The following is a 26,109-nucleotide window of genomic DNA, read 5'->3' as shown; positions in this document are numbered from 1 at the left end:
GTGGGAATCCCCTTTGCAAGGCAGTTATGTCTCCGCTGTGATGCCTTGGAATAGGCTGTGCTGGATGCAGAGGATGACGGGGCATCTCAGTCTGGCCGGCTGTAGTTTTCAGCTGTGGTAAAGTCAGAGATCACTCAGAAAGACCAAACGGGCTTTGTCGTGCTGTCAGCTCTGCTCAAGTGTCCTCCTGCGCGTTGCTGCCAGGCTGCTGCCACACTCTCGCGGCTGTCGCGCACACAGTGCCCCGCTTGCAAAACCAACACGCTCAGCAAGATGAAGCGATAAGCCGAGGCTTTGTCCTCTAAACTTGTCCGTGGCTCAAAGGAGCGCGGTTGTTTGTGCAGCCGTTGTGACTTGGGCTTTAAATGCGCACAGGCTGCGTCCAGCCTGCTGGAGCAGACGTCCTGGTGCTGCGCTGATGCTAGTGCAAGTTATGCAAACACAGTTTTGCTGGAGATGTGCAGCCTTTAAGCAGGGAATGCAGTGAGGTGATCAAAACAACCCCCCAAATAATGGCAGGGAGGAATCAACAAAGAAATTTTCTGAAAAGCTAGCATGATGGGAAAGTACGATCTCTATTCCAAACGGCTTTTCTCTGCAGATTCGTAGCTTTTGGTCATGTGCTGTACCAAACCGTCTCATTCTGGAAATGAATAAAACAAAGGCCCTCTCTGCCCTGGGAGGAAACAGATTTCTTTATCTCTCTGTGTCTTTATAGTTCCTCAAGTACAATAGGGACCTCTATTTGGGTTAGTTCCCCTAGACACCAGTGTAATATAAAATATTCATTATTATCATGCACTTGTGCTGCTGTACCACCAAACAGATCCATGGGAGCTACAGTGAGGGGAAGGTTTAGCTCACTCCCTCTCTGCATGGTGGTTATGGTGCTAGAGCTCAAAAAGGGACAATAATGGCTCTGCATTTTACCCCAGTATGTGGAGTCAGTGACCTTGGCAAGAACAACTGACTGTCTTGGCCTAATGAACCTTGAATTCCTCAAATCATGCATCTAAGACTGCTTCCAAAAAATGTTTATTTTGATGGCAGTCATATGTTTTTTTTTTCTAACTGATGTTGTCCATCAGCTGCCTTTATAACCACATCTTTACGCCCTCTTGTGTATTCAAACCCTGCCTCGGCTCACGCTTTTCCGGTGGCCTCCCCTTGCACAGGGTGACCCTTTTCTTTTTACAGTGACCCTTTTTCTTTCTCCTCTTTGGCCTGAGATCCCCAGGCCCAACTGGGAGGTATACCTGCCGATGGGGAGGCGGAGAGGTAAGTGGATTGACAGACATGTGAGGAACTGTGATGCAGTTGTTTTTGTTGTGGGTGTTCTTGTTTTTGTTTTTCAGAGCTGTGGGACCCAATTGACTTGATTAGGTCATGATCCCGTTCCATGAGAGGGCAGGTACAAAAGGTCTTTTAAGTCAAAAGAAATGTAATCAGAAATCCCGTGTAATCAGAAAATGCCTTACACCTATGAGGTTTGTATTTCAGGTAAGGAGCTGGAGGTTTCCTTAGGGTAGTATTAGCTGGTGGGATAAGGCAGAGCAGAGGGAAAGTGCATCCGCAGTGAACAGCCGTCTGACTTCTTGCTTACTCTTGAAGTAATCGGCCCATAGCAGCTGTGACGAGAAATGCCATCCTTTAGCCTCTGCTAAGAAAAAAAGAAAAGGGTGGGGGGATGCAGTAAGTCCATCAGCATGCTCAACGGGACAGCTGCGTAAGGAGCCCACGCAGTGCTGCGGTGCACCGCTGGCCCTTCGCGGTGCTGGGCACCCTTGGTGGCGTAGCCCAGCCGCTCTGGGGTGCCCTTTGCTGCCTTAGGCCCCGGGAGAGGATCCTGCGCATGTCCCGCTCTTGCTGCAACATCTCTGTATCGCGGATGAATGATGCACCTCACTCATAGGAGAGAAGCAGCAATATGTTTTACTGAGATAAGACTAATTTAACAAAGTTCGATGGCAGATAAAACAGTGATTTAACAAGATTCGATGGCAAGGTACACTCGGTTATTTACTGCATGGTGGGAAGGGTCAGACAAAATTGTCAAGGAGACCCTCAAGCTCCTGCTGCGTCACGAGGTTCAGAGTGGATCCCCTTGCTTTCCAGACTCCTCCTCAGAGGAGTCTGGGTGTGGTTGGATCCAATCTTAGTCCCAGACTTGGTCAATGGTTTATGTCTAAAGGATTATGTGCACAATTGTTCAGAGATGCAACTTTGCAAAGTTTCAGCATGTTATTAGTCACTTAGGGAGGATCTGTTGCAGGTGAGGAATCTCTCAAACTTGAGGAGTAACCCTGAGAGGTGTCCCTGCTCAAGAGGAGGTTCTGCAGCGCAGTCCACTGCCGTGCAGGAGAGCTCAAGGGGCTCTGGGCTGCCTCCTATTTATGGGATAAGATGGTTGACTCGTAGTCATATCTGCATACCAGCCGTGTTTGGCTGGGCACATGCTTAATTAGCCCCTGGCTGTGTGCTGTTTACGGAGAGGTCAGGTTGGGGGGAGGTGTGGGGGAAGGAGCACACTGTCACACTCTGTCCCTGTCAACAAGGTGGGAGGTGGGCTGGTGGACCTCCTTCAGGGTCCGTGAAGAGAGCATAGCTCCAGGGAGGGGTATTTCTCAGCACAGGGAATGAATACAAGGGGAATGAAGGGGAGCAGGATGCTCAGAGGGGAGATTGGAGGGGACCTGGAAATGCAAGAAGAGAGAGCTTGAGGAGGGGGCCCTGACAGGCCCGGAGGGGAACGGAGAGGAACAGGGAGCAAAGGGCAGCAGGGAATGGAGAAGGCAATGAATTTGATTTGGTTTTTAACTTGGGCTGGTTCCAGCAGCATTCCCCTGGGCCAGTTAGCCCTTTATGTGCCTAATGGGAGGACTTGGATCTGACATGCACCCAGGGCTCAGTCCTTGCTTGCTCTTCAGGTGTTTGTTCTCGCATATATGTGGCCCTGGATGGGGAGCACGGAGCCAGAGAAATGTTATGCAGGAGACAAAAATGATTCTGTAGGACTGTTGTACCTGCAAAGCTCAAGCTTGTAAATGTCCCCAGAACTCCTGTCCAGCTGAGGCCCTGTGCACAGGGTGGTGGAGGCTTACGGGGGCAGTGCTGCAAGGTGACAAAGATCCATGGCGGATGGACAGCCTTGCACAGCTCTTCCCTTGCCAGCAAGCTCAGGTGGATCAGTGGTGGATCATGTCCAGATCCAGGACTTCTACCAGTTCCCTACTACCTGGTGCTGCTGATGTTTTGGAGGTGACACATGCCTCATTACTTCTGCTAGGACCTGGCATGTGACCCGGCATAGCCTCCAGAAAACAGAGCACTTTGTTCTAACCCTTTGCACTGCCCTTGGAGGTGAGCTGCCCTCTAAGCCCCCACAGGAGGTATTTTTTTTCCTCTCCCACCCTAGTTCCTGTGCCTCAGGCACCTCTAAGTGATGGCAGGGTAATAATTTACTTCCTGCTATAAGCCACTCCTTCGGACTTTCCTTCGACCTTCAGACTAAATCACCAAAATAAAAACAACAGGAGGGAGAGAGGTAAATGCTGCCTTCTGCAGCTGGCGCTAGGCAGCTGCCTGCCTTCTCCGGCTCCCGGGAACCCAGGAGTCCTGCTCTCTGCTCCTCACCCCTCAGCCGGTAAAGCTGACTTACTTTCTCGTTGATGATGGTGACTTTCTCTTCTCTTAAGGACTTAAACTAGTTTGGGAGAGGGGTAGCTTTTTGTGAAGGTCTTGTCCCTTACTACTGGGGAAGTACTACCAGGTTCAGAGAGGACCTGGCTCATGGGAGAGCTGGTTGTGGGCATGGTGGGTCTAGCTCTGGAACAGCAGTTGGACATGGAGTGGGGGAGGTATTTTGATTTCCAGAATTGGGTTTGTTTCCCAGTTATGGAAGATCACATGAATCACTGCAACTCCAGACAGGAGAGAGGCAGCCTGCTTCGATCCCCTGGAATTGCTCTGGAGGGTGGAAAGATTCCTCATGTTGAAATGTGGCTTCCCCAGGCCAGCGATTGCTAGGAAACCACTGGGCAGGGGTCAAAGGAGCTTCTGTCCCTTGCTTGTGTCCTTAGTCCTGCTTCAACTTACATTCCTGGGATCTGAGGAGCTGGGCTGCACCTTGTGAAGTTCAAGGCTGCTGTGTCCAGCACCCCTTGTTTGGGGTGCCCCAACTCCCCCCTCCGGCAGGGCAGGCTGTTTCTGTGAGACAGAGTTCGACTCCAGAGCTGGGAGAATGAAGGTTCAGCAGAGCTGAGGACTGGGTACACGCACAAACCTGCTTTCTGTGTTATTTCATTGGGAGGGTGTTGGGTGGCTGGATGGATTTCACTGCTTTTGCACAGATGCTCACAGTGCCAGACAGTGCCTTGAGCAGCACTTGGCCCAGTCTGGACTGGGCTGCCTGCTGGATCCAGTATTTAACTATATAACTTTGTTGGAGATAATGTCTTGCCATGCCAGCACCAGTTGCACTCCAGGTTTTACATGTGGATAAAAAGGGGTAGAGGCTGGCACCTTGCGCAGCTCCCCGCTCCTGCAGGGAAGGGGAAGGAGCAGGGCAGGAGGAGGGGTTGAGCTCACAGGTTTGGGGGCAGGCAGTCAGGCCAGCATTCCGGGGGATGCCATCCAAAAGCTTTCCGGACAAATCCAGTGCTGTGCCAGCAGAGTGGAGGCCTGGTTTTTGGGAAGTGTGGCTGTAGGAGCCATCTGTTAGCTGTTAAGTTGTGCTTGATCCACCTGGGATGCTGCCAGGAAACTGCCTCTCTGCCCTTGCCCCGGTTATGCCCGTCACACCTGAGGGTCGGAGCTGTGGGCAGCAGCCCTGCGTGTGCACCCTGCATCAGATATACTTAAAGGTGAATTGCACTGCAGGAGAAAAGGTGAATTTGTCTCAAAAAGCCAGATATTTTGCTAAGAAAGCCCCCAAAACTTAGGCTGTAATGTGACAAAACTATTCCAAAATCCTGCTGGGGAGGAGAGAATGGCAAACAGGAGAGTTGCAACATCACCCAGGGACTGGCCCGGGCAGCTGGGAGAGGAGGAGATGTTTAGAGTCTGGCTGCTTCCAACTTTGTTATTTATTCTTTGAGATTGTGTCAACACTTAAAAAAAAAAAAAGAAAAAAACACTTGGGAGCAAGTCGTAGCCTAATTTAATGGTAGTAATAAGATCAGGTGTTTCTTCCTCTGAAGATGTCAAAGGCTTTACAAAAGAGATCAGTAATGTTCTGCCATGTTCGTGGTTGTAGAAACCGAGGCACAGAAAGTTGCAAGCGTTGGTCAGAACCACAACTCTGCCCTGTGGAACAGAAACCTGAGCCAGAGCACTCTCCTCTTGGCTCCTTTCACTAAAACATGGAAAACCTCCTGGCGTCCATGTGAGACTCCTTGCCAAAATCAAGGGATAATACCTTGGGCAGAGCCCTGGCTTTCTGAAGCTAAAAGAGAAGGAGAGAGAAGGAAGATGAGGAGAAGAGAGGAGGAAAAAAAAGAAAAGCAAAGATTTTAAAGAACCCCATTGCTCACCAAAAGTCTGTTCAGTCTTTCTTGAACCCTCTTAAGACGAAGAAATAGGCTGAGACCTTTTAAAGGGCTATGCTATGCGATGCAATGCTATTCCTTACAAAACAGAGATAACGGAGCAGCCAAACATCTCCCAGTAGTGCCTTAAGCATTTTAGGTCACCTTTCACTGCACATTGAAGGAAACTGTGCTCTCCAGGGAAATGTTTACTTTAACCTTATCTGGACCTTTCCCTGTGATCCTGATTGCTTAGGACTATGTAGTTCCTCTCAAGTGATACATTTATGATTACGGTTATGGATATTGGTGTATAAAGAGATTAAGACAGGACAACATTATAAAATAGCTGAATAGCATACAAAAGGTTATAAAGCAGAGTACATACAAGAGAGTGAGTGAGGGGGCGCTTCTCTGCATGCGTACGTGGGCTGGGCCCTTGTCCATCGGAAGCGTCTTGCCCTGGAGCAGCCAGAAATGCGGCCTCCATAGAGGACAGTGACAGCAGCCGGTCCGGCCAGGAGGGCCAAAGCTCAGCCTTGGCAGTGCAGAGGATCCACGTACCCCATCTTTCATGTCTTCCTGGGGTTTGGGAAGGTAAAGGCAGCTTTCCTCTGCCAGAGGCAAAAGGAAAAAAAATGTTTCCAAGTACAGGCAATGTCCAGAGGCTCTGGGCTACCCCAGCGCAGCCAAAAAAACAGCTTTCTGTAGCCAAGGCTTGCTCCCAGACTGTTTGCCTGACTTTGCCACTGTGGTCTGATGAAGCCCAGCCCAGGCAGGAGCCGTGGGCACAGAAGGGGTTAAACTGCCCGAGAGCTGCTAATCACCTCTGGACTGACCTCCAGCGAGAGCTGGTGCAGATAGGCTCTCTGGAGGGCAGGGAAACATCCCCCCACGCAAAGGGCAAAGCAACGCCGGTAAACCCCAACACCGACACAAGCTGGCCTCTGGCTTTACCCAAATAATTCAATTTTGTTTAGGAAACCAGTTTAGACTGTGCCAAGATGAACTCTGTGAGCAGTTTAATCCCTACGTGCCCTGGCCAGCCTGCGAGGCAATGCCTCCCTCTGCACCCAGGGCCTCGGTCGTTTGGCAGCGTCGCACGTCGCTGCAGGGAGCAAAGACCCGGGAAGGTGCAGTGGAGCTGGTGACTCCTCCAAACACCCTCCTTTGGGGTTTCCTGAAGTGCAAAGCTGCAAGATGAATAAATGCTGGGACTGAAGAGCCGAGAGCTGAGCTCTCAGGGGCGCGGATGCGATGAGCCAGGTTTGGGAGCTCGAGCTGGCTGGGTGCACGTGTGTGTCCTCGCAGCAGTCACTGACAACCTGCCATTCCTTCTAGCAGCCCAGGCGGGCTAGAGGGCATCGGCCCTGTTGCAAGCTGTGCTCAGTTACCTCGGCAGCCCCTCTCGCTGTAAGGAAGCCGCCAGCCGTTTTAGGCAAGACCTGGGTATTCAGAGGTCTCTTTCCAAACCCTGATGCAGTCTGACAGCCCGTCAGGGTGGGGGCCTGGTGTCAGCAGCCCTAAAGTGACTTCCACCTCGATGTGCTGCCGCAGAGCTCAGCTGGTCAATATTTAATTGCAGGTGTTGTTTAATCATTAAAGAGCCCAGTTCCTCCTCTGGTTCCTACCCGGCATCAAAGGGGAAGAAGACGCAGTCTTGGTGTCTCCCATCCCGGGTTCCCACTGCTCCAGACAAGGCACAGACTGTACTATTTCTCAGCAGGATGGATGATATGTATGGACATAGCGGGAACCTGCTGGGTGCTGGGCTGGAAATGGGTCAAACCCAGTTCCAGGGTAAGGAGTGCCCACAGGGACGCAGGCGCAACAGCAGGGCCTTGCGGAGATGCAGGGTGTGCTGGTCCCTGCCTCCAGGGTTCGGGCTGAGGTGGCCTCATCTTCTGACCAGGAGGGTCTGCAGCGCGGGTGATGGGGGCTCAGTGCCGAGTACCTGTGCTTAACAGCTGGTACCTCCAGTGGGAGCCACCAGGACTCGCAGGGAGCTGGTCAGTCTCTGCCATCCCTCGCCTGCCCCATGCTGCCCTCCTGGCCTGTGGTGGCGGTCCTGTGTTCTGGACCTGGTGCAGAGTCCCGCCTGGACAGACAAGGACGGGGTGCCACCTTTGCCTGACGGCCGTGGCTCCCGGGTGTGGGTGCACTCCAGCCGTCACCCAGCTGTGAGGGCTTGTGCCAGCACTCAGCGCATGACCATGCCCTGCAATATATCTGGGGAAGTGGGCCTGAACAGCCGTATAACGTATGTGCCCTGCAAGCGTTCCCACGTCCAGCAGCCCGTCCTGCCCTTCAGTGTGGCACCAACATGTCTGGTCATGGGTAAGGGGCAGCAGGGAGCTGCGCGGGGGGCAAGAGCTGCTGCCCCAGTGCTGCAAGCTGCTCTGGAACATGTTTGTGGGTACATAGGGGCAGGGTGAGGGAGAAAGCTTCATCCTCCTGCACGTACCAATGGTTTCCTGGGTGGGAATCACGATGGAGTCTAGCCCTGCTCACACCTACCCTCTGTTCCACTCATGTCACCTATCAGGGGGACAACCAGATGCCTAGGACACCTCTTCAAGCTCTGGGGTTCTCCAGGACAAGCCCCTCTGCAGCTGCCCCAGCAGTCTGCGGGCATCTGGGCCCTGATGGTGACTCTCCAGATGGAAGCCCACCCTACACTCAGGGTATACCAGCCCTCAGCACCTCCCTGCACTTCCAGAGCACGTGTTCTCCTGTGTCGGGGAGCCATCCATCCCCAGGCAGTCAGCGCAGGTGTGTGGAGGATGGATTTGACCTCAGGTCCTCAAAAGCATTAAATAGCAAAATCCTTTCCCAAGAGCAGAAACTTGTGAATTTAGGAACGGTATGGTAAACTTCTTCCATTGGACAGAAGTCAAACACCCCACCAATAACACCCAGCTCTTATCTAGTGGCATCCATCTACCAGCCTCAAAGCACTTTACAAAGGAGTCTAAAGAGAGGGAAACCGAGGCACTGGCAAGCAGCTTCCCAGCAGGGCAGCCACAGAGCCAGGAGCACACTGAGCACCCTGATCTCCACCAGACCTCTCTGTAACTGCACGTTGGGTTGGGGTGACCAGGCAACTGTCAGGGAGCAGGCTGCCACGTCCCAGGGCCCATGTCCAGAACTTGGCAGCTCACCTTGCTCTGCTGGCTGGCAGCCAGCAGGAAGGCCAAGGACTTGCTCTCTTTCTTACCTGTGTATGACATGACCTTCATCTTTGCAGCAGAAGAAAGGACAGGGCTGCAGCGTGCCTGCCCTCCGAATGCTCTTCTCCCCAGGGACGCCGAGCCGGTCGCCTGGTGCCAGTTGCTGAACTTCTGCCCGAGCTGTAGGGAGAAGTGACAATTTCAGTGGACTTTATGTACGTGACCTGGATGGAGCCCTCCTCCACAGCCCTGGGGAAGACGAAGGGTAATGCTCCTGGCTGATGCAGTATTGCTGGGGGACTGCGAGGGCAGGGAGGAGGAGGAGGAGGAGGAGGAGGGAGCAGGCCATCGTGTTATGTTTGGCAGCCTCTGAGCCTGTCCCGGTTGGAACCCACGGTGGCAATGGGAAGTCCCTGATGTCCCCTGCTGCGCAGCTTCCAGATGGGCTTATCTGGCTTGATGCTTGGTCCCTGGCCCCCACTTTTGACTTTGGACAGGGTATTTCTCTTGCAGACATAAGGAGCCCAGACACAGCCTAATCATCACTTTTTCCATCATTAGATGTCATCATCACTGACCACGCTTTAGCTTACTTATTTTATATATTCTAGCTGGTAAAAACTTTTCCTTCCAGAAGCCTTCTACTTTCTCTTCATTGGATAGAAAACAGTCTTTTAATTAAAGATATCTTGTGGAAAACACAAAATCAAATAGATTTTGTCAACAATACTGAGGTTTTCATTGAAAGAAACAAAAGCAGAAGATATTGATTTGGAAATGGAAGTTAGCTGCTGAAAGCCAGAAAGTGTTCCAAAACCTGACCATTCCAATTCAAATAAAGGCAAAAATGGAGAAAAAGATTCCTATATTAAAAACATAATAGAAGATATTACAATCTGATAATGCTAATAGCTTTAGGATGCTGGCTGAGCAAAAATTTCAGGCTTTGACCAAGTGACAACAATATTTCAAGCAACATGATGCTTCCCCATTCGTGTCACACATGGTGATGAGCACTAAAAACTGAAAGACATTGTCACCTAAATTAACATTGGGCTTTTTATCAGGCTCCTTTCAAACTCAAGACCGTATCAGTTACAGACATCTAGAAGACTTGTCTCCGTAGCTGTAACTGTAAAGGCTGCTTTCTTTTCAAACGTTTTGCTCCTGGTAGGTGAGGTTTGGAGCAAGAGGCACGTCTGGTGACAACCAGCCCCTTAGCCCCCAGTAGCAAAGGCTACCTGGACTGCTGCAGTGGCTGCACAGCCCTTATTGCTTCTTCACCACATCACTTGCTCTGCTCAAAAACAAGGCAACCCCCGCTCCCGTCATCGTAGGCTGGCATTTCTCCTGCTGTAGCCATGTGAAGGAGATTTTATAGGAAATGACAATGCAAGCAAAAAGAGTTTTGTTTTTATGAAGAGAGAGACAAGACACCATCCCTTTTCTAATGTTTCCTTTTCCTAACAGCATGCCTCCAGCACCAGGTTTTCCCCTGCCCAGGTGTTTATGTTTGCATTTAATACTCAAGCAAAGTGCCAAACTGGCCACCCTAGTCTGCAGTCTTCCCTGTTTGCTGTAAGGTCAGTGGCGGATGCTGGAAGGAGCAGCTTCCTCCAAGTTTGACCTGAACCAGATGACAGTTTTAACCTTCCCCCAAACCACGTGACAGCAGACAAATTTACAGATCATTAGAATGTGTATGAAATTGTTCTAATTCCACCTGAGGTGCCTGCCAGGATTTAATTGGCTCTTACCACCACCTGCACCCCTCCTTCCTCATTCAAAATTACCACACCCCACCTAAATTTTGGGTGCTTGGGTATATCTAGCAGATGCCTTTTCATTTTACCAGCTGATCAGCTTTTCAGGTTCTCTTTAAAAGGTTGCAGAGCAGGAGTAGTGTGGTCACCTGAAGAAGGTGGGAGTGTTAATCTTTGTGGGCTAAATGAACTGTTGCAGGCAACAAAACTGTTTCTCCCTGGGTTTTAGGAAACAATGTTGGGCTTCTAGGCTGGAAGGGTGGTTGGCCGCAAGGTGGGCCACAGCAAGGATGGGAAGTGTGGGGGATGAGATACCTCCACATCCACCAGCTATGGATTGCTTCCCGTGCTTCCGGACACAGCCTTTGCTAGTAGATGTGCTCCCAGGTGTGTTTGATGCTTTGTTCTCTATTTTCATGAGATTTATTTATTTTGTTTATTTATTCAAAATGTTGTAAGCTTTAGCCACCTGCTGTGTTTCCAGATTTGCAAGTAGCTTTTTCCCTAAAATCTAGGGGGCTGCTTGCCTGTTAGCTCCCGTTTGCTCAGAGATAGGGCTGACCAGCCAGGGTTCCCTCTCTGGTTTGCAGCCTCCCTTGGGTGGAGGGAAAGAATCCTCAAGCCAAAACTGGGCAAGCCAGAAGCTCTGCAGGGGACAGCTAAGCATGTTTCTACAAGTGAAGAAATCCTTGAAATCTTTCCTGACCTTTTTCTGGGCTAGCTCAATGGGACCCTGTAGACTGAGGAGACATCTGAGGAGGTGAAAGTGGAGCTCAGTGTGGGTTTTCAAGAGGTTGCAGTCTCCCAGACTTGTGGCAGGGGTAAGCCTGAGTCTTCTCTGGCCAGTAAAAGCATGTGTTTGATGTCCTCCTTCCCTTGTCCTCCCTTTGCGCTCCTTCTCTGAGCTGAAACTGGGGCATCCCCCTCTTAGGTTTCATGCAGCCCTGGGTTGGATGAAAGCTGTGGGCTACTCCAGGTGCCTGTCTCTCAACCCTGCCCCTCTAAACCCTGTGCTTCTTTCAAAATGTTGACTGCTGTCCCAATGGCAGCCTGCCAGGCCCTGCTGCCTTTCCACGCTGGCAGCTAGCATCCCCTGGAGAGGGAGCGGACCAGGCACTTGCTCGGAGGGGTTTGCAATCGAGGTTAGGTAGGAAGAGATGCCGAGAGTGGTGACATCAGGGAGGAGGGTGGGAGGCAGCTTGCACATGACGAGTCTGAGGTTGCGTCTCTGTGCAAGGTACACATTGCTTTAGTAATGCGTTTGTAGCAAATAATGCTGGGCTAGCATGGGAATGTGGGTCATCGCCGGCAGAACCGTTGAAGGAAGAGGGAGCTGCTGGCGCTGTGCTGCGAAGAAAACGTATGTTACTGAGGGACCTTTTTTGCAGGGGGGGATCCAGCTACAGTAACTGCTCCAACTTGTAAGTAGCAGCCTTGTGTTGTGCGAGCTGGTGCCTGCTGCCTTAGGGGCACCTCTGGCCTGTGCGTGGGGTGTAGAGGTCTCTGAGAAATGTTTGTGTGTGTATGGGGGTGTGTGTGTGCAGCAGTCTGTGTTCCTGGAGTGTCACATCGTGTCATGGAACTTGGACTTGTTTGCTGTTGCTGTCTGTGGCCCTGGCCATGCCTGGAGCATCCCCGCTGCCCCAGCAGGAGCGGTGAGGGATGCAGCTGGGCATGTATAACCAAATATTCCAGTGTATTTTCATGACCTATTTCTGATTCTGTTGTTCTGTGCTTGTGCACTCAGAAAATCTTCATGCTTTAAGGGCAGCAGGATTTGCTAGCAATAAGAAAAAGCCTGTTTGGTTTAAATCTCCTGAGCAGTCAGGAACTACCCTGCCTTTGCAGGTGTGCTCAGGCTGGGGAAGGTGGCTCTTAGTCACTCTAGTATATGGCCCAGGATTGGGTTATGCATATCACAAAAATGTGTGTGGGACTTCAGTGCAGAAAGAGACTCCTGCCTCAGAGTAGGTACATTTAATGAATTATCTTTGTTGCAAAAGCTGCCCTTGGTCAGCAGGGACTTGTTGAGTAGCTTCACTTACAGCAAAGCAGCAGCAGAGCAGGATGGGGCTAGTGGAGGGAAGCATGAATGAGCCACAGGCGCCATGGCCCCATAAGGGCTACGCAGCCTGTGTTCAGCCGTGCCGCTTCAGCCTCGCTGCAGGATGGGGAGACTTTGCCAAACCAGGCACTGCAGTGTTTGCCCAACTCCGCAAAGCAAGCTGCGAGCTAGTCCTGAATCCTGCACTGCCAGCACATACCCCCAAGCTAGATGGACGGGTTCCCATAGCTTGCTCACCTGCTCTCTGAGAGACCCAAGCCCCGAAATGTCCATGTACGACTGAAGGGAGTCATTTTCCTCCCCTTGCCCAAGTCTGGGGTCACACAGTGTCTATGGCAGCAAGTTGAATCTGGGACAAGATACAGGCTTGTGAGGGTCCAAATCTGGAGGACAGGCTGCAGCAGCTGATGGAGCTGTGTGCGCAGAGCAGCAGTGAAGTGGTCAAACTGCTTGGGCTTGGTTGGGTTGCTCTGGTGAGGGGCTCTTGGGCAGGGGGAAGAGACCCCCTCCTCCATAGCCCTCTGTCAAATGCTGCTGTTTGCAGCTTGGTGCTTGTTCCACAAGTGTATGTGTGTGCACTTGGTCATCCCCTGTCCTGGCCTCCTTCCCGTCGCTCTGCTCTGAGTTAGTGTTGCCTGCTTGGAGACAACAGAGCTGATGTCCCTCGGCCTGTCTCTCCAGGAGCCTGCGGGACAGGCACAGCCCCTAGGCAGGCACTGGGTGACCTTCAGTAGACCTTGGTAACCCAGTGAAACAGACTATTGGGGAAATAAGGACTATACCAAGTGGGAGGAGGAAGGGCATTGATTTATCTTGGTGTTAGAAGCTGCCTTTGTGCTGTCCCTGCTGGTGGGTGCCTGCTGGGACAAGTTCTTGCCCTGCTGCAGGGCAAGGCATCAGACAAGGCTGGTGTCTTGGTGACTTCCCTGGTGTTGTAAACTCACTGAATGGTTTGTGGTTTTTTTCTTTAGATTCCTGCTTTTCCCCTCCCAGTCCAGTCAAACTCTAAAGCTGCTGCCTGGTTTTGCTCCTTGTCAGATCTGCACCCGGGTTTCGGCACCGCAGGCTGCACCCGAGCTAGCAGCTCTCTGGAGCATGCTTAGCCCATCTACCCGCTGCACACCAGCCCCAGTTCAGACCAGTAGGCGATGTGCTCTGCAAATGGTCACAGGCTTGCCTTTACCTCAAAACTTGTTCTCCAGCAGACTCCTTGCCTGGGAAGATGGGCTCTGGCAACCAGTGCTGCCAAGTTCTGTCCAATATGACATCTTGCTCATGTCCACAAAAGCACTTTTTAAAACCAAATTGAAAATGTGTATGATTCTGTGAATGTTTTGGTTCTCTCTCTTTCCCTTCACTAGCCAAACCAGGGCTGAACTAGAGGGTGAAAAATGAGTCTTTAAACGCTTTCATTACCTACCACTAAACAAAATGAGGGACTCGTCAAAATGCAACCTGAACTGAGGCTTTTCTCCTGCTCTGCCTATGCAGCAGGGAGGCAGGCTCAGGGTTTTGCCCCCCTGTAAAGTGAGGGGGTGAAGATGGGTGGTGGCAACTGCCTGCTTTCCTCAGCCTGTGCAGCCGAGCACAGGGATGCTCCTTGGTGGGAATCCCGGCTCTGGCACTGCTGCGTGTCCTTGGGCAAGTCACTTATTTGCTGCCGTGTGTGTGTGTGTGTGTGTGTGCGTGCTGGCCTACCTCCTGCAGGGCCCTGAAAGGTTTCATTCATGTCCCTAATTGCTCAGAGAGCCCCGAATGAAAGGGGCAGTGGATGTGCCAAGTGTGACGTATCCCAGCACAACATCTTCCTTGTGAGCGCTCTCCTTCTCCCTCCTGGGTACCCAGGGGTGTAGCTCAGGCAGGCTTGAGGGGGTGTTTTTGACCAAGTCCATCTGCCTGCCCTGGGAGAGGGTGTCCGTTTGGTGGTGCTTATCCCTGTCCTACCAGCCATTGCGGGCTCCTGGTGGGGGTGGGAGGGTGTCCTGGTTCCTATAATTTCCTGGTTATTTTGGTATGTGGGTGGAAGGGGGGAGGTGGGTGGCTGTGGAGAGAAGAGCAAGGTCAGCGAAGAACAAACGTGCCTCTGTGCGCTTGTGATCATGCCGCCAGCGCATCGGCTTAGGGTTTCCCAACCTTTCTTGCAGAACTTATAAAGCACGGCCGCGAGAGGATAGGACAAACCATCAAGGCCTCCGGCTCCAGGCTCTGCTCATAGTGAGTACGAGAGCCTCCGAGCGGGATCCGAGCCCTTTAAAAGCACGGCCTGATAACCCCTGCTCCGGCACCGTGCGGTGAATAGAGCTGGCTGGCACGGGCCAGATGTGGGCAGGGCCCCGGGGACGGGACGGCCGCCAGCGCGCTGCCGCCGAGCATCGCGACCATGCTCGGCCCTGCCGCGGAGGAGGGGGCCGCGGGGAGGGCTCCGTGCCCGGCGGTGCCCGGGGGACGAGCGGGGGATCGCGCGGAGGTGAGGTGCGGGGGAGCCCGGTGTGACAGCCGGGGACGGCGGAGGGCTGGGGTGCGAGCCGCGGTCTCCGGAGCTGCCCTGTGGGGTCTGGGAGCTTGGAGGGGCCGAGGGGGAATGGGGAAAGCTCTCTAGGGCAGGGGAGGAGGGACCGGAGTGGCTTTTTCTTCTGCCATGGCTTTAATCTTGGCTTTTGCAAGGGGTGAGTGAGAGGCCTTGAAGAAAAGGGGGATCTCTGGGGTTGCAGGACCCGTCCCTCCCCAGCGGTGCTGTCACTTGAGCAGGGCAGGCCTGAGCCAAAAAACGTTGCTGGACTTAAGCATCCGATTTCTCTACCCCCTGCAACGGCTGCCTCGGGTGGAGGAGAGGTTGTTTAATGCATCTGCTTCCTGAGCCTGCCCCGGCTGCTGCAGACCCTTCCCTGCCGACACGAACGGTCCAAAACGGCCCTGTGCAGCGCGTCCCAGTCTGCGCTGGCCTGGGGAAATGGCCCCAACCAGTGGCAGCCCCGGGCGGCGTGGAGCAGCCGGACTCGCCTGCCTCGTGCGCAAGGCCTCGGCGGGAGGGGGCACCCACCGCGTGGCGTCCCTGCGTGGTGCCTGCCGGGACTGAGCCCTGCTCCCGGGTTGGGGTGGGCACCTGGGCCGCTGCTGCGAGCTGGGGAGCTGTGTCCAGCCGTGGCAGAGAGGACTGCAACCCCGTCCAGCCCTGCAACCATGTCGTTGCTGGGACTGGGACTGTCTCCACGTTGGCTCCCCTGCCAGCTGCTGCCCTTGCGAATGAAAGGCTAATCAAAGAGTGTTTAGGAAGCTTGTGCTCATTCCTGGGTGCACGAGTGATTTGAACCTTTTCCCCCTCTTCTGTTGGCCTGCACCACGTGTACCTGCTGTCCCCTGCCCACCCCAATGCACCTCACTGAGGGCAGCGCTGCTCTGGAGGACGGGACAGGGCCCCGCTCCATCCCGAAGTCACACCGGCAGCTGGCCTTTGGTGGGGAGCTTGGCTGATGCCCCCCATGAGGGAGAGTGAGCGTGTGTTGAGACCTGCGCTGTCCCTGACAGGCTTGCAGGTTTAGGGTGTGAAGCTATTTCTTGAATTTGGTTTGGGTGGTGGTTTTGTATTTATTTATTTTCATTTGCTCTTCTCTTCCCAAGTGCTGAACGAGTTGCCTTTTTAATGGACCGATCCAGAAGCCCAGACATTAGTCCCCAGGTGAGACAATGGCTCTGACCTGGGAACACCATCACCAGACGATGAGAGGGGCTGGTGTCTGTAGGAGAAGGCAAGGAGGACAGCCTGTATTTAGCTCCTGGGCCCAGGCTTAGGCATTCCTCTTCTAGTTGTACCTGACCGCCCAGTTGCAGAGAGCTGAGCCTTGCCTTGGCAGGGCTGGGAGGTCACTGGCCATGTGCTGCTGCCCTGATTGATCCCAGCTGAGTTTTGGGGATGTGGTGCTGTCCTGTATACCTTCAATTTGAAGGGGAATTTTGCACTGCCCTGAGACTGGCTCCCCCCCAGCCTGTTACTGCACAGCTGGGCAAGGAGACCCTGTGGGGCTGGCTTCTTCTGTGCCTTCCACGGCTGAGAGGCTTGGGGATGTGGCAAGTGCCCCATCCCATGTACTGGGCTGCATTCTTCTGGTGGGGAATCGTTAGCTTATGGTGTAGAGCAAAAAAGTCCCTCCTGGGGTGCTTGGTGGCTTCGGCTGGGGAAGGTCTACTGCTCTCTTGTCCCTGTGGTCTGTGGGTGATGCTAGCTGGAGAAAAAGGAGAAAGAGGCCCAAAACAGTCTTTTAGACAAGGATTATTGCCCCCAGAGTGCAGGGAGGGGAAGATTCCTGGGGAACAGGAATGAGGAGGGGAAGGAAAACCATGTGTGCACATACATGTGTGGGAAGATAGAGGCTGGAGGCTGTACCTCGGTGGCACCGGATGTGCAGATCACTTCCAAGGCTCCAGACTGGGCAGTTCAGGGGTTCAACAGGCCATCACTCCACAGTGCACAGAGGACTGCTCCTTCCCATGCTGGGGTGGCAGGGTTTGGGCAGGGTGCTGATGTCCTGCCGCAGGAGTGCTCCACTGTCTGAGCTGTGCTCAGGGGCTTCTCAGCTAGTGTGGATAGAGGGGAGCACCCTGTTGTCTTAGGTCTACCATGGGCAAGCTGAGTCATGCAGTGCCTCTCTTGCTGTACCAGAACAGCAGTTCTTGAGTGCATCAAGCCAGGAGCCAAGCAGTTTCCTAAGCAGTCTCTGACTAGGTCCTTCTGTCCCTTTCTGCAAGCATGGGATGAGAACTTCATCACAGATTTTGGCTTAGTAGAGCCTCCAGATTGGGGATGGTATTGCTTTAGGACATAGCTTGTTCTCCCTTTCCTTATCCCTTAAAGCTTAGCAAAGCATCCCATGTGTCTCTCACTGACCAATGTTCCTCAAAGGCTCTGTGCTAGGGGAGCTGTACTGAGGGTGGGAATGCACAACCTGTAGCATGCTCCTTGAAACTAATGTTATTGTCATCCTCTCTAGCCTCCAACACCAAGTGACAATATCAACCTTGGACCTTCTGCTAACCCAAAGTAAGCTTCCTGCAACAGCCAGGTAGGGTGTGGAGCTTGCGGTAAGGAGACCTGGTGGGGAAACCAGTCAGCCCCTCTGTCTTGTTAGGTCTTTTGCAGATGCCACCCATGCAATTACATTGTCCAGCCTTTGACACCACGTGTATCTCCAGTGCACCTTCCTTCAAGGCACTCAGCTACAGCTAGTCCCTGTTATCATAACCATTCTCTCCTGTACATGTTCTCTGCAGCCCTTGTCCCATCTCCCTTTTGAGGGAAAAATAGGGGAAGATCTTTTTCATCAATGCTGGCTCCCTGGCTACTTTTCTCCCTAGAAATAGGGATGAACTCTGTCTGCTTTAAAGGTGCCACTTGGTCCTGACAGTTGCTTTTACCTGCTGTTGTGCTCAGCAGGTGGGCTGCTGAGAGATCCCTCATCCTTTGCTTAGTGCATTGACATTCGCAGTGTGAATTGCCTGCTTTCTGACAGTGCCTTGAGGAGTGAGGGTGACCCATCCAGTGCCCCTTAATCCTTTCACAAGTGCTTGTATTTCCGAGAAGGAACATTGCTCTGACAGTAGTGTTGCTGTTAGATGTTTCTCTCCTGGAGGCACTAACTTGCTGTATTCTTGTCCAACAGTGCCAAGCCAACAGACTTCGATTTCCTGAAAGTTATTGGCAAAGGAAGCTTTGGAAGAGTAAGTGGGTTTGTATGGGTGGGCTGTAGTTCTCTGCAGGCAGCTTGGAAAGCGACTGCTTTGGTAGAGATTTTAGCTGTGTCCTTCACTTGCACATCTCCTGAGGAGTTTGGCCATGTTGGGAGTGGGGCTGAGAATAGATGAGACCCGAGACAGAGGTTTTTCATCGTCCATTCTTTCTTTGAGATGTCCTGAGGTGTCACTTTTCAGAAAGTGAGAAGTGTCTTATGTGCAGTGTTTTATGGTGGTGAGGAGCAGTGCTTGGCAAAATAAACCTTGAGCTCATTCAACTAGTGAAAGATCCCTAGACAAATCTGTGCCTGGTGAGGTGACAAAGACCTGCTTTAAGAGGGACCCTCCCCCAGTGCTCCAAACCCACTTGCTGCCGTGTGGGTAATGCGTATTTGAAGATGTCTTGTGCCTTTCTCTCCCAATGGGAAAGCATTGAATTAGGGGGAGTCAGCAGGCTGAAGCTTGGGCTCTTAAAATTTTGTATCTGGCCCTCTGAAGCAGTGCTCTGAGTATAATCACTCACATGAGTGCTGAGCTAGTGAGGAAACACTAACCAAGAGGCAGAGGGCAAGAGACTCAAACCTATGACCATGACTTCCTGTTGCAGGTTCTCCTGGCCAAACGCAAGTGTGATGGGACTTTTTATGCTGTGAAAGTCTTGCAGAAGAAAACCATCCTAAAGAAAAAGGAGGTATGTCTACAAGAGAACTCATTTAGCTCCTCAGAGGGTTGGGAGGAGGCTTTCATACTTTTACCCTTTCAGTGGGCTTAAGTAGGAGTTTATATTAATAGTTCCCAACAGGTACAGCATACCAACAAGAGAGGAACAGAGCTTGCCAATGAAAGTAATGTGGCCTACGACAGTGAAGCCAGTGCTTCTTAGAGGGAGGACTGAGCCTACCCTGGCTGTGCTCTGCATAGGGCCAAGCCTCTACCACTTTGCAGTATAGCTGCTGTTGTTGGTTTTTTTTTTTTTTTCTTCTTCTTCCCTTGGCTGCTTCCACAAATATGTGGCTACTTCCACAAAAAAATGAGCAATCACAATAATGTAGTTGAAGTACCTTGTGGTTGAGTGAATATTCCTGTAGACTGCTCACATGTTAAATGTGGACTTCTCTGTGGCATGGGAATGTAAAGAAGAACTGAGAGCAAAAAGCTTCCCTTTCTGGGGCTGGAGGTGACCACTTTGGGCTCCCAGCTTCTCCTTGTTCAAAATGGCAGTGAGTCCCTACTGCACCTTTGGCTGGACCCTGGCTTGAAACTAATGCTTTGCCTGGTTTTTGATAGCAAAACCACATCATGGCGGAACGCAACGTGCTCCTGAAAAATGTCAAGCACCCCTTTCTTGTGGGACTCCATTACTCCTTTCAGACCTCGGAGAAACTTTATTTTGTGCTGGACTATGTAAATGGGGGTGAGGTGAGTGCATATACAGCCTTTGTCTTTAACTAATCTACTTAGTCTTTCCCAGACCTGCTGCTTAATTGTCTAAACCTATTTCCTTTCAGACGATAATGATGCTGAAGTGTAATGTTGCTTTAACTTCTGAAAAGGACCAGCTAGGAGTGGCTGGCATGCATCTCACTTGTCAGTCAAATGAGGTCTTGCTGGAAATGTTGGGGTAGAGTGAAGACTGGAACAGCATGAAGCATTTCAGAAATGACCCTGCAATGCTGTCTGTCACAGCCTTGAGCACCCATCCACCAGGCGCTGTCCTCACTGTACAGCCCAGTGCCCTGATGAGGTGTCTCACCTCAGTCTGAGCTTTGTGGGGAGAAGGTTTTCCTGGGGGAAACATTTTAGCAGGGATATGCTGCCTCTCCAGCATCTCTTCAGCGTGAGCTTGGGTGCCCACACAACCATGTGTTGTATTATGCAGCCTCGCTAGACAGGAAAATAATCCACTGACTTCTGGTTCTGTTGGACTTGCTTTATAACTTCAGCTCCTCCTAGGGAGCTGGGAAACCTGCAGAGGTCAAACACTTAGCTGTGAACCTGCATCTGAGGAAAACTTAGGGAAACTGGCTGAGACCTTGCCTGTGGCCAGCCAAACCTAGTGCTGGCAAACTCTTACCGGATCTGGTCAGCAGAAAGCACTGGCCCCAGCTCTGCCCAGACAGGCGGTGCTGTGAGTTATTATTATTTTTTTTTACTGACCTGTGCTAGCTGCTTCCCAAGATGAGACCGGGGGGGGGGGGGGGGGAAATGTGTGTGTTAAGGGCATTTTATAAACTGTTGGGAGATGCTGCATCTCTAGGACATTAGTGAGCTCTGGGCAAAACTCACTTGTGGACCAGCTCTGGATCCCAGTTTAGTGTTTGGGTGACACCACTGCAGTATGCTAAACCTCTTTTTCTGTCCTCTAAAAGCTCCTTTTGCTTCAGCTGCCATTTTTCTGGGCTACCTGAAAATGGTCAGGAGATATTGTTAATATGGATGTCTTGTCAAAGTGTAATTCATATCGGGAATGTTAGCAGGTTCAGCTCTGTGTGTGTGTACCACTCTTCATGGCTATGGTAAAGCTATAACTTGCCTGTGGGTTACAGCTTGCTACACTCTAGCCTCAAAGTTTAATTGGATCAGGAGATGACTACTTCTGGTCAATGTGTTCTTAAGTGAGATGGTGATACAAGAGAGATGCACATGAAGCAATTTCAGAAAGTCTTTTAGATTGTTAAATAAGGCCGGTTGGTTTGGGCTTATTTGGTGCTGTTCATGTGCAACTTGCTGCAAATCAGTTTTCATTTGGGTAGCTGACTTTCAGGCTTGCTCCAGATATCCTTCAGCTTTAGAAAAGAAATGATACAACCCTCTCTCTTTTGCCTGCAGCTCTTCTTCCACTTGCAAAGAGAGCGCTGTTTCCGTGAACCCCGGGCCCGCTTTTATGCTGCAGAAGTTGCTAGTGCAATTGGGTACCTGCATTCCTTAAACATCATTTACAGGTAAGGCATGCATTCCTGCTGGGGAGAGCAGGCACAGGAGCCTGCACAGCCAGGGTGTGTGCCTGCTGGGGAGGGGAAGGGCTTCCTGTGGGAACCATGCAAGTGCAAGACTAGAGCAGCTGAAGGATTTCCTGCCCCAGACAAAATACTGCTCAGCTGGCATTTTACTCTGCAAGAGGGGTGCTGTCTGTACAGGACTGGCTGGGCAATAAATACTTGCAGCCTGGGAAGGGGAAGGAACAGCTGGTGAAATCTCTGTGAGAAAAAAATCTAACATAAATCTAGCTCAAGACATAGAAATTCTGTCTCATAATGACAATTAATGCACGAACAAGCGGGGAAATGCAGGCTAACATCTGATCCTGTGAGAGCTGTCTTTCTATTTTATCATGTGCATATGGTGATTCCCAGCAGAGATGGGAATCTGTACTTTGGGAAGGTGTTAGTGAGTTGGATTGTCAAGTCCAGTCAGCTCCTGTTCTTCTCAGCTGACGCTGTTCCAGATCAGGCTTTTGTAAACACCTAGCCAAATCTGTTCAAATAGTAATTTTTGTCTTTCAGGGACTTAAAACCTGAGAACATCCTCTTGGATTGCCAGGTATATTCACTTGTCATATTGCCTTCCTTTTGGCTTTAAAAGCATCGGGATCACAAATAGAGGGCTAAAGTACTGCAAGCCAAGCTCTGGCTCACTTCACTGCATGGATTTTGTGTGTGCCACTACACTTCTGCACAGATGCTCTGAGATGAAGTGAGCACACCCTCTGCAGAACTGCATGCATGGTCCCTGTTCGTGCTCCTGCCCAGAGCTGGGACCTGACCTGTGGGCAGGAATCTGCAGTGTTAAAAGCAAGTCTCTGCTGCCACTCTAGAGGTGGCCACTGTGTGAACTGGCTCTGGGATAAAGGGGTGGCAAAGCACAGCAGAGCACTCTGGGTGTCTTCATAGCGACACAACTGCAGACACACTTTAAAAAAAATCTAGCTCACTCTATAGGCTCCTGTACTAACATTATAGGATGCCCAGAAAGTAAGGGAGGGGAAACAGATGGACAAGGGGCACTATAATGCACACTGGTTGTAGTGTGATGGCCAACACTTGGAAATACTGTCGTCTTCTCACTACAAAGAGTGGGCCAGCCTGAAATCCCTTCCTTTTCTTTAGGGGCATGTAGTATTGACGGACTTTGGACTCTGCAAAGAAGGAATGGAACAAGAAGAGACTACTTCTACTTTTTGTGGCACCCCTGAGGTACAGCATGTGCTGGAGAGTTTCACTGTGCCCTGGGAGCCAAAAGACCTGCAGAGATCTGTTGCCCTGGGTCTCAAAGACTTGAGTGGGCTCAGCATCTCTGAAAATATGGACTGTGGGAGCTAGAGACTATCTTGGGGCTCTTTACGAGGTTGTCAGCCTGAAGCTAGAGTTAAAATAAGGCCTTCCCTGCATAGGAGAGACAGGTTTACCTGTAACAGCTCACCACTACTTTCAATTTGCTGTGTTGTCAGGGACAGGGTGTCCTGGTATCTTGGAAATGGCTGTTCTTGTGAAACTGGGGCCATTCCGGGTGGCTGTGGAGACAACCTTGACCTTGGAAGCCCGGGCGCTGGCAGCTGCGAGCCTGTGAGCAGGCTGTTTACCTGCTCCGATACCCTCTGGTCGCAGAACATGAAGGGTGCAGTTTGGCCCTGGCCCTGCAAAGGCCCCAAGATTTGTGGTATGCAGGGGCTGCAAAATGTCTCATTTGGAGGAGAGGACCAGGCTGTGGAGAATGTCTCCTAGTTGGGGTGAATTCTGCGTGGAGAGGCAGGAATGCCTTTTCCCTAGTACAACTCAACCAGACTTGGCTAAAGCCAGCCTCCTATTTAGGCTCTCTAGAGGCTTGTTTTCCTGCTCCTTACTGAGCTGGGGATTTCAGTAGCACTTCAGTCTAGGTAATGTGCCTGTCCTGCTGGTCTTTTCACCTGGAGGAAGGGTCTGTAACAAAAATACCTTTGAGTATTTGCGTTCAACAGAGGCAGGCAGGAATTTCCCAACAGTAGCCTTTAGTTTACAGCGGAGACCTGTTTACTTAGGCGTACCACATGAACTAAATGGGAATGGTTCAGCTTAGTTTTGTTTTTTTGGCCCTGGATTGGGAACCTGATAGCACATGGAAGAGCCTGGTTTCACACATGAGACCACATTATGTGCTGCTTTTTGTGCAGCAAAATTCTTGAATTCTTGGCTGTTGCTCCCCTATGTGGTCACAGAGCTGTGCTTATTGGTGGTTTCACTGATTTGGGCAGACTTACTAGGCCTGAAAGGTGTGGGTTTTTTTTTTTTTTTTTTTTTTCCGAACTATACAGGCTACTTAGTGTAATGTGTCACTTCAGGACAGGTTTGCTGGTTGAGTTGTGGTGGCAATTCTTTGTACAAGTCACCTATAAAAAGAGACTATTCAGCAGCCCAGAAAAACACTTCAGGAGTGTTGGCAGGTGCCTTTCAAACTCACTGCTCTGCAGCAAGTGGAGGGTCAACTAAAAAAATGGTAGGAATTGCATCTGTGTGCTTCCTAGTGCATTTGCTTAGCTTGAACTGCAACCAAGTTTGCATATTTACAGAGGCATAGCCTCACCTGTATGATTTGATTTGAATATTTTCCTTCTGACTCTTCCCAGTACTTGGCTCCTGAGGTGCTAAAGAAGCAGCCATATGACAGGACAGTAGACTGGTGGTGCCTTGGAGCTGTCCTCTATGAGATGCTGTTTGGACTGGTGAGTTTTGAAGCTCTGTTTTATTCTGTGTGGAGGATAACTTATTTTTCCAAAGCTGTGATGTGAGGTTGGCCTGGTGTTCATATGGTACGTGACACAGATGACCGAATCCTGTATTAAAGGACTCAGTTCAGTCATATCATTGACCTTTTAACAGACAGATCTGGCAGGCCTCCCTCATCCACTCACTGCAGAACTTGTTTAAACCTATGATGCATGGTCCCTTTCAGTAGCTCATGTTTTACCTAGCTGCTTCTCCTCTCTTCCAAATTAGCCTCCTTTTTACAGCCGGGATGTGTCTCAGATGTATGACAACATTCTGCACAAGCCACTCCAGGTCCAAGGAAGCAAGACTATAGCAGCTTGTGACATCCTCCAGGGACTTCTCCACAAGGACCAGAAGAGGAGGCTGGGTGCCAAGACAGACTTTGTAGGTGGCTTCCCTTATGGCTGGGAGGAAGGCTAGATAGAAAACCTTCCTCTTCTGAGCCTTTCTTTTGTGATAACAGCACTGCCTTGGAAAAAGCTTTCCAAGTAGGTTGATCTCTTTCTCCATAGTCCTAAAAGAAGCTAATGGGGGAAACAGGGTTGGCTTGGGTAAAGGTCATCTAGTCTCTAGACACAGTTACTTCGTGGAATCCTTCAGGGCTTCTTTTGATTAAGTTCTGATCTGATCTAGCACACCTAGCTTGTACAACTCCTCTGAACTGAAGCCTCTCTCAGTTTTGCTCCAGGGTGAATAATGCCAGGAATATACTATGGAGCCCTGGTTCAGAACCAAAGGGAAATGCCATGGGTCACGGTGTGGTGGCAAGTTAGGACGCGAGTGTGTGAAGTTTTCTCTCTTTAGGGGATTATCAAACCATGATGCTCATGTAATGAGGATTTTCTAAGTGGGTTCTACATGAATGTGTGGTAGCTCCAAATTGTGCTTCAACAATTTGACTCTTGATGCGAAACCAACTGTCAGTTTCTGGAAAAGGAAAGTTGGCAGAATACTGACTTTTTTCATCCCCTCTCCTCCCCTTCCTCTGCAGCTTGAGATCAAGAACCATGTATTCTTCAGCCCAATAAACTGGGATGATCTGTATCACAAGAGGATTACCCCTCCATTCAACCCCAATGTGGTAAGTGGATATTTTTGTTGGTATCTGTTATATAGTGGCACAAAAGGAATTAAGCTTGCAAGGTCAAAGGTTCCTCTCCAAATGCCTCATGTTGACCCTGAGGGATGCTGAAGTGCAGGTTCAGAACCACAAATGCAGAGGTAATGATTGCTTCGGAAGAGCTGCTGTGTTAGACTGTCCAAACACAACCAAGTGGTTGAGGTCTGCTCATGTGAAATGATGCTGTGCCTCTCTGCTCCTTGGTTTAGGCTGGCCCAGCTGATCTGCGACACTTTGATCCGGAGTTCACCCAAGAAGCAGTCTCAAACTCAATCACCCACACACCTGACTTAGCAGCCAGCAGCTCCAGTGCCTCAGATGCGTTTTTAGGATTTTCTTATGCACCGACAGAAGAGGACATCTAGATTTTATAAAGGCTTTGAGAAGCCAGATTTTAACTGAATGGGTTTTAACCTTTTTGACAGGAATGGTACTGTCCTTTGCTCATGGTTTAAGGAAACTGGGACTAACACACTAACTGGCTAGGACAGAATGGAATTCTTAATTTCTGCTGTTTGGTGGATTTCCCTCTAAATGACCGCTTCTCTGGTAGAGGAGGCGGGACACTGATTTCTTTCTCCCTGGGTGTCTTGTACAACTCTGGCAGAACTGTATCCACTCTGTATTTGTATTTACGGTTGAGGTACGTACCATCACTCACATCAGCAGCCACATCCCTGTAACTGGCCACTTCTTTTGTGTGGAGCTAACTCAGCCCAGCTATGTCTCCTTATTTTTCCTCCCCACACATGCACACCTATAACAGACTGATCACACTACCTACAGCAGTGGGGAAAGCAGTGGCTTCCTTCCTTAAATAAGCACAAGTCCACTTAAAGTGGTTGGGAAAGGGATGGTCTGTTCACCAGTGGCCAGACAAACTGAACGGGGTTAGCTTAGCACGTCCTTTCTCTAAGGCAAGCAAAAATCTGGTAGTTGCAGATTCTGCAGTTCTTCTGTTGCCTGCAGGTGCTGGTCAGCTTTAATACTTTATGCCAGGG

The 26,109-nt window shown here is 50.9% G+C and overlaps 1 protein-coding gene across 1 annotated transcript; it reads left to right on the top strand.

Annotated features, from left to right (window-relative positions):
• Positions 1–8,908: 8,908 nt before the first annotated feature.
• On the top strand, positions 8,909–25,665 carry SGK2 (serum/glucocorticoid regulated kinase 2). Its single transcript, XM_067307545.1, has 14 exons — positions 8,909–8,960; positions 14,668–14,737; positions 16,142–16,199; positions 17,509–17,558; positions 18,178–18,235; positions 18,855–18,938; positions 19,535–19,666; positions 21,077–21,189; positions 21,751–21,787; positions 22,354–22,440; positions 23,847–23,942; positions 24,217–24,372; positions 24,980–25,069; positions 25,318–25,665. The coding sequence occupies exons 1-14, from the start codon at positions 8,909–8,911 to the stop codon at positions 25,471–25,473; spliced, it is 1,239 nt and encodes a 412-aa protein (XP_067163646.1). The 3' UTR covers positions 25,474–25,665.
• Positions 25,666–26,109: the final 444 nt, after the last annotated feature.

This window comes from Apteryx mantelli, chromosome 18 (assembly GCF_036417845.1).
Source record: "Apteryx mantelli isolate bAptMan1 chromosome 18, bAptMan1.hap1, whole genome shotgun sequence".
NCBI classification, from domain to species: domain Eukaryota; kingdom Metazoa; phylum Chordata; class Aves; order Apterygiformes; family Apterygidae; genus Apteryx; species Apteryx mantelli.
The sequence above is the reverse complement of the archived record's forward strand: the minus strand, read 5'-3'. Positions and strand labels throughout refer to the sequence as shown.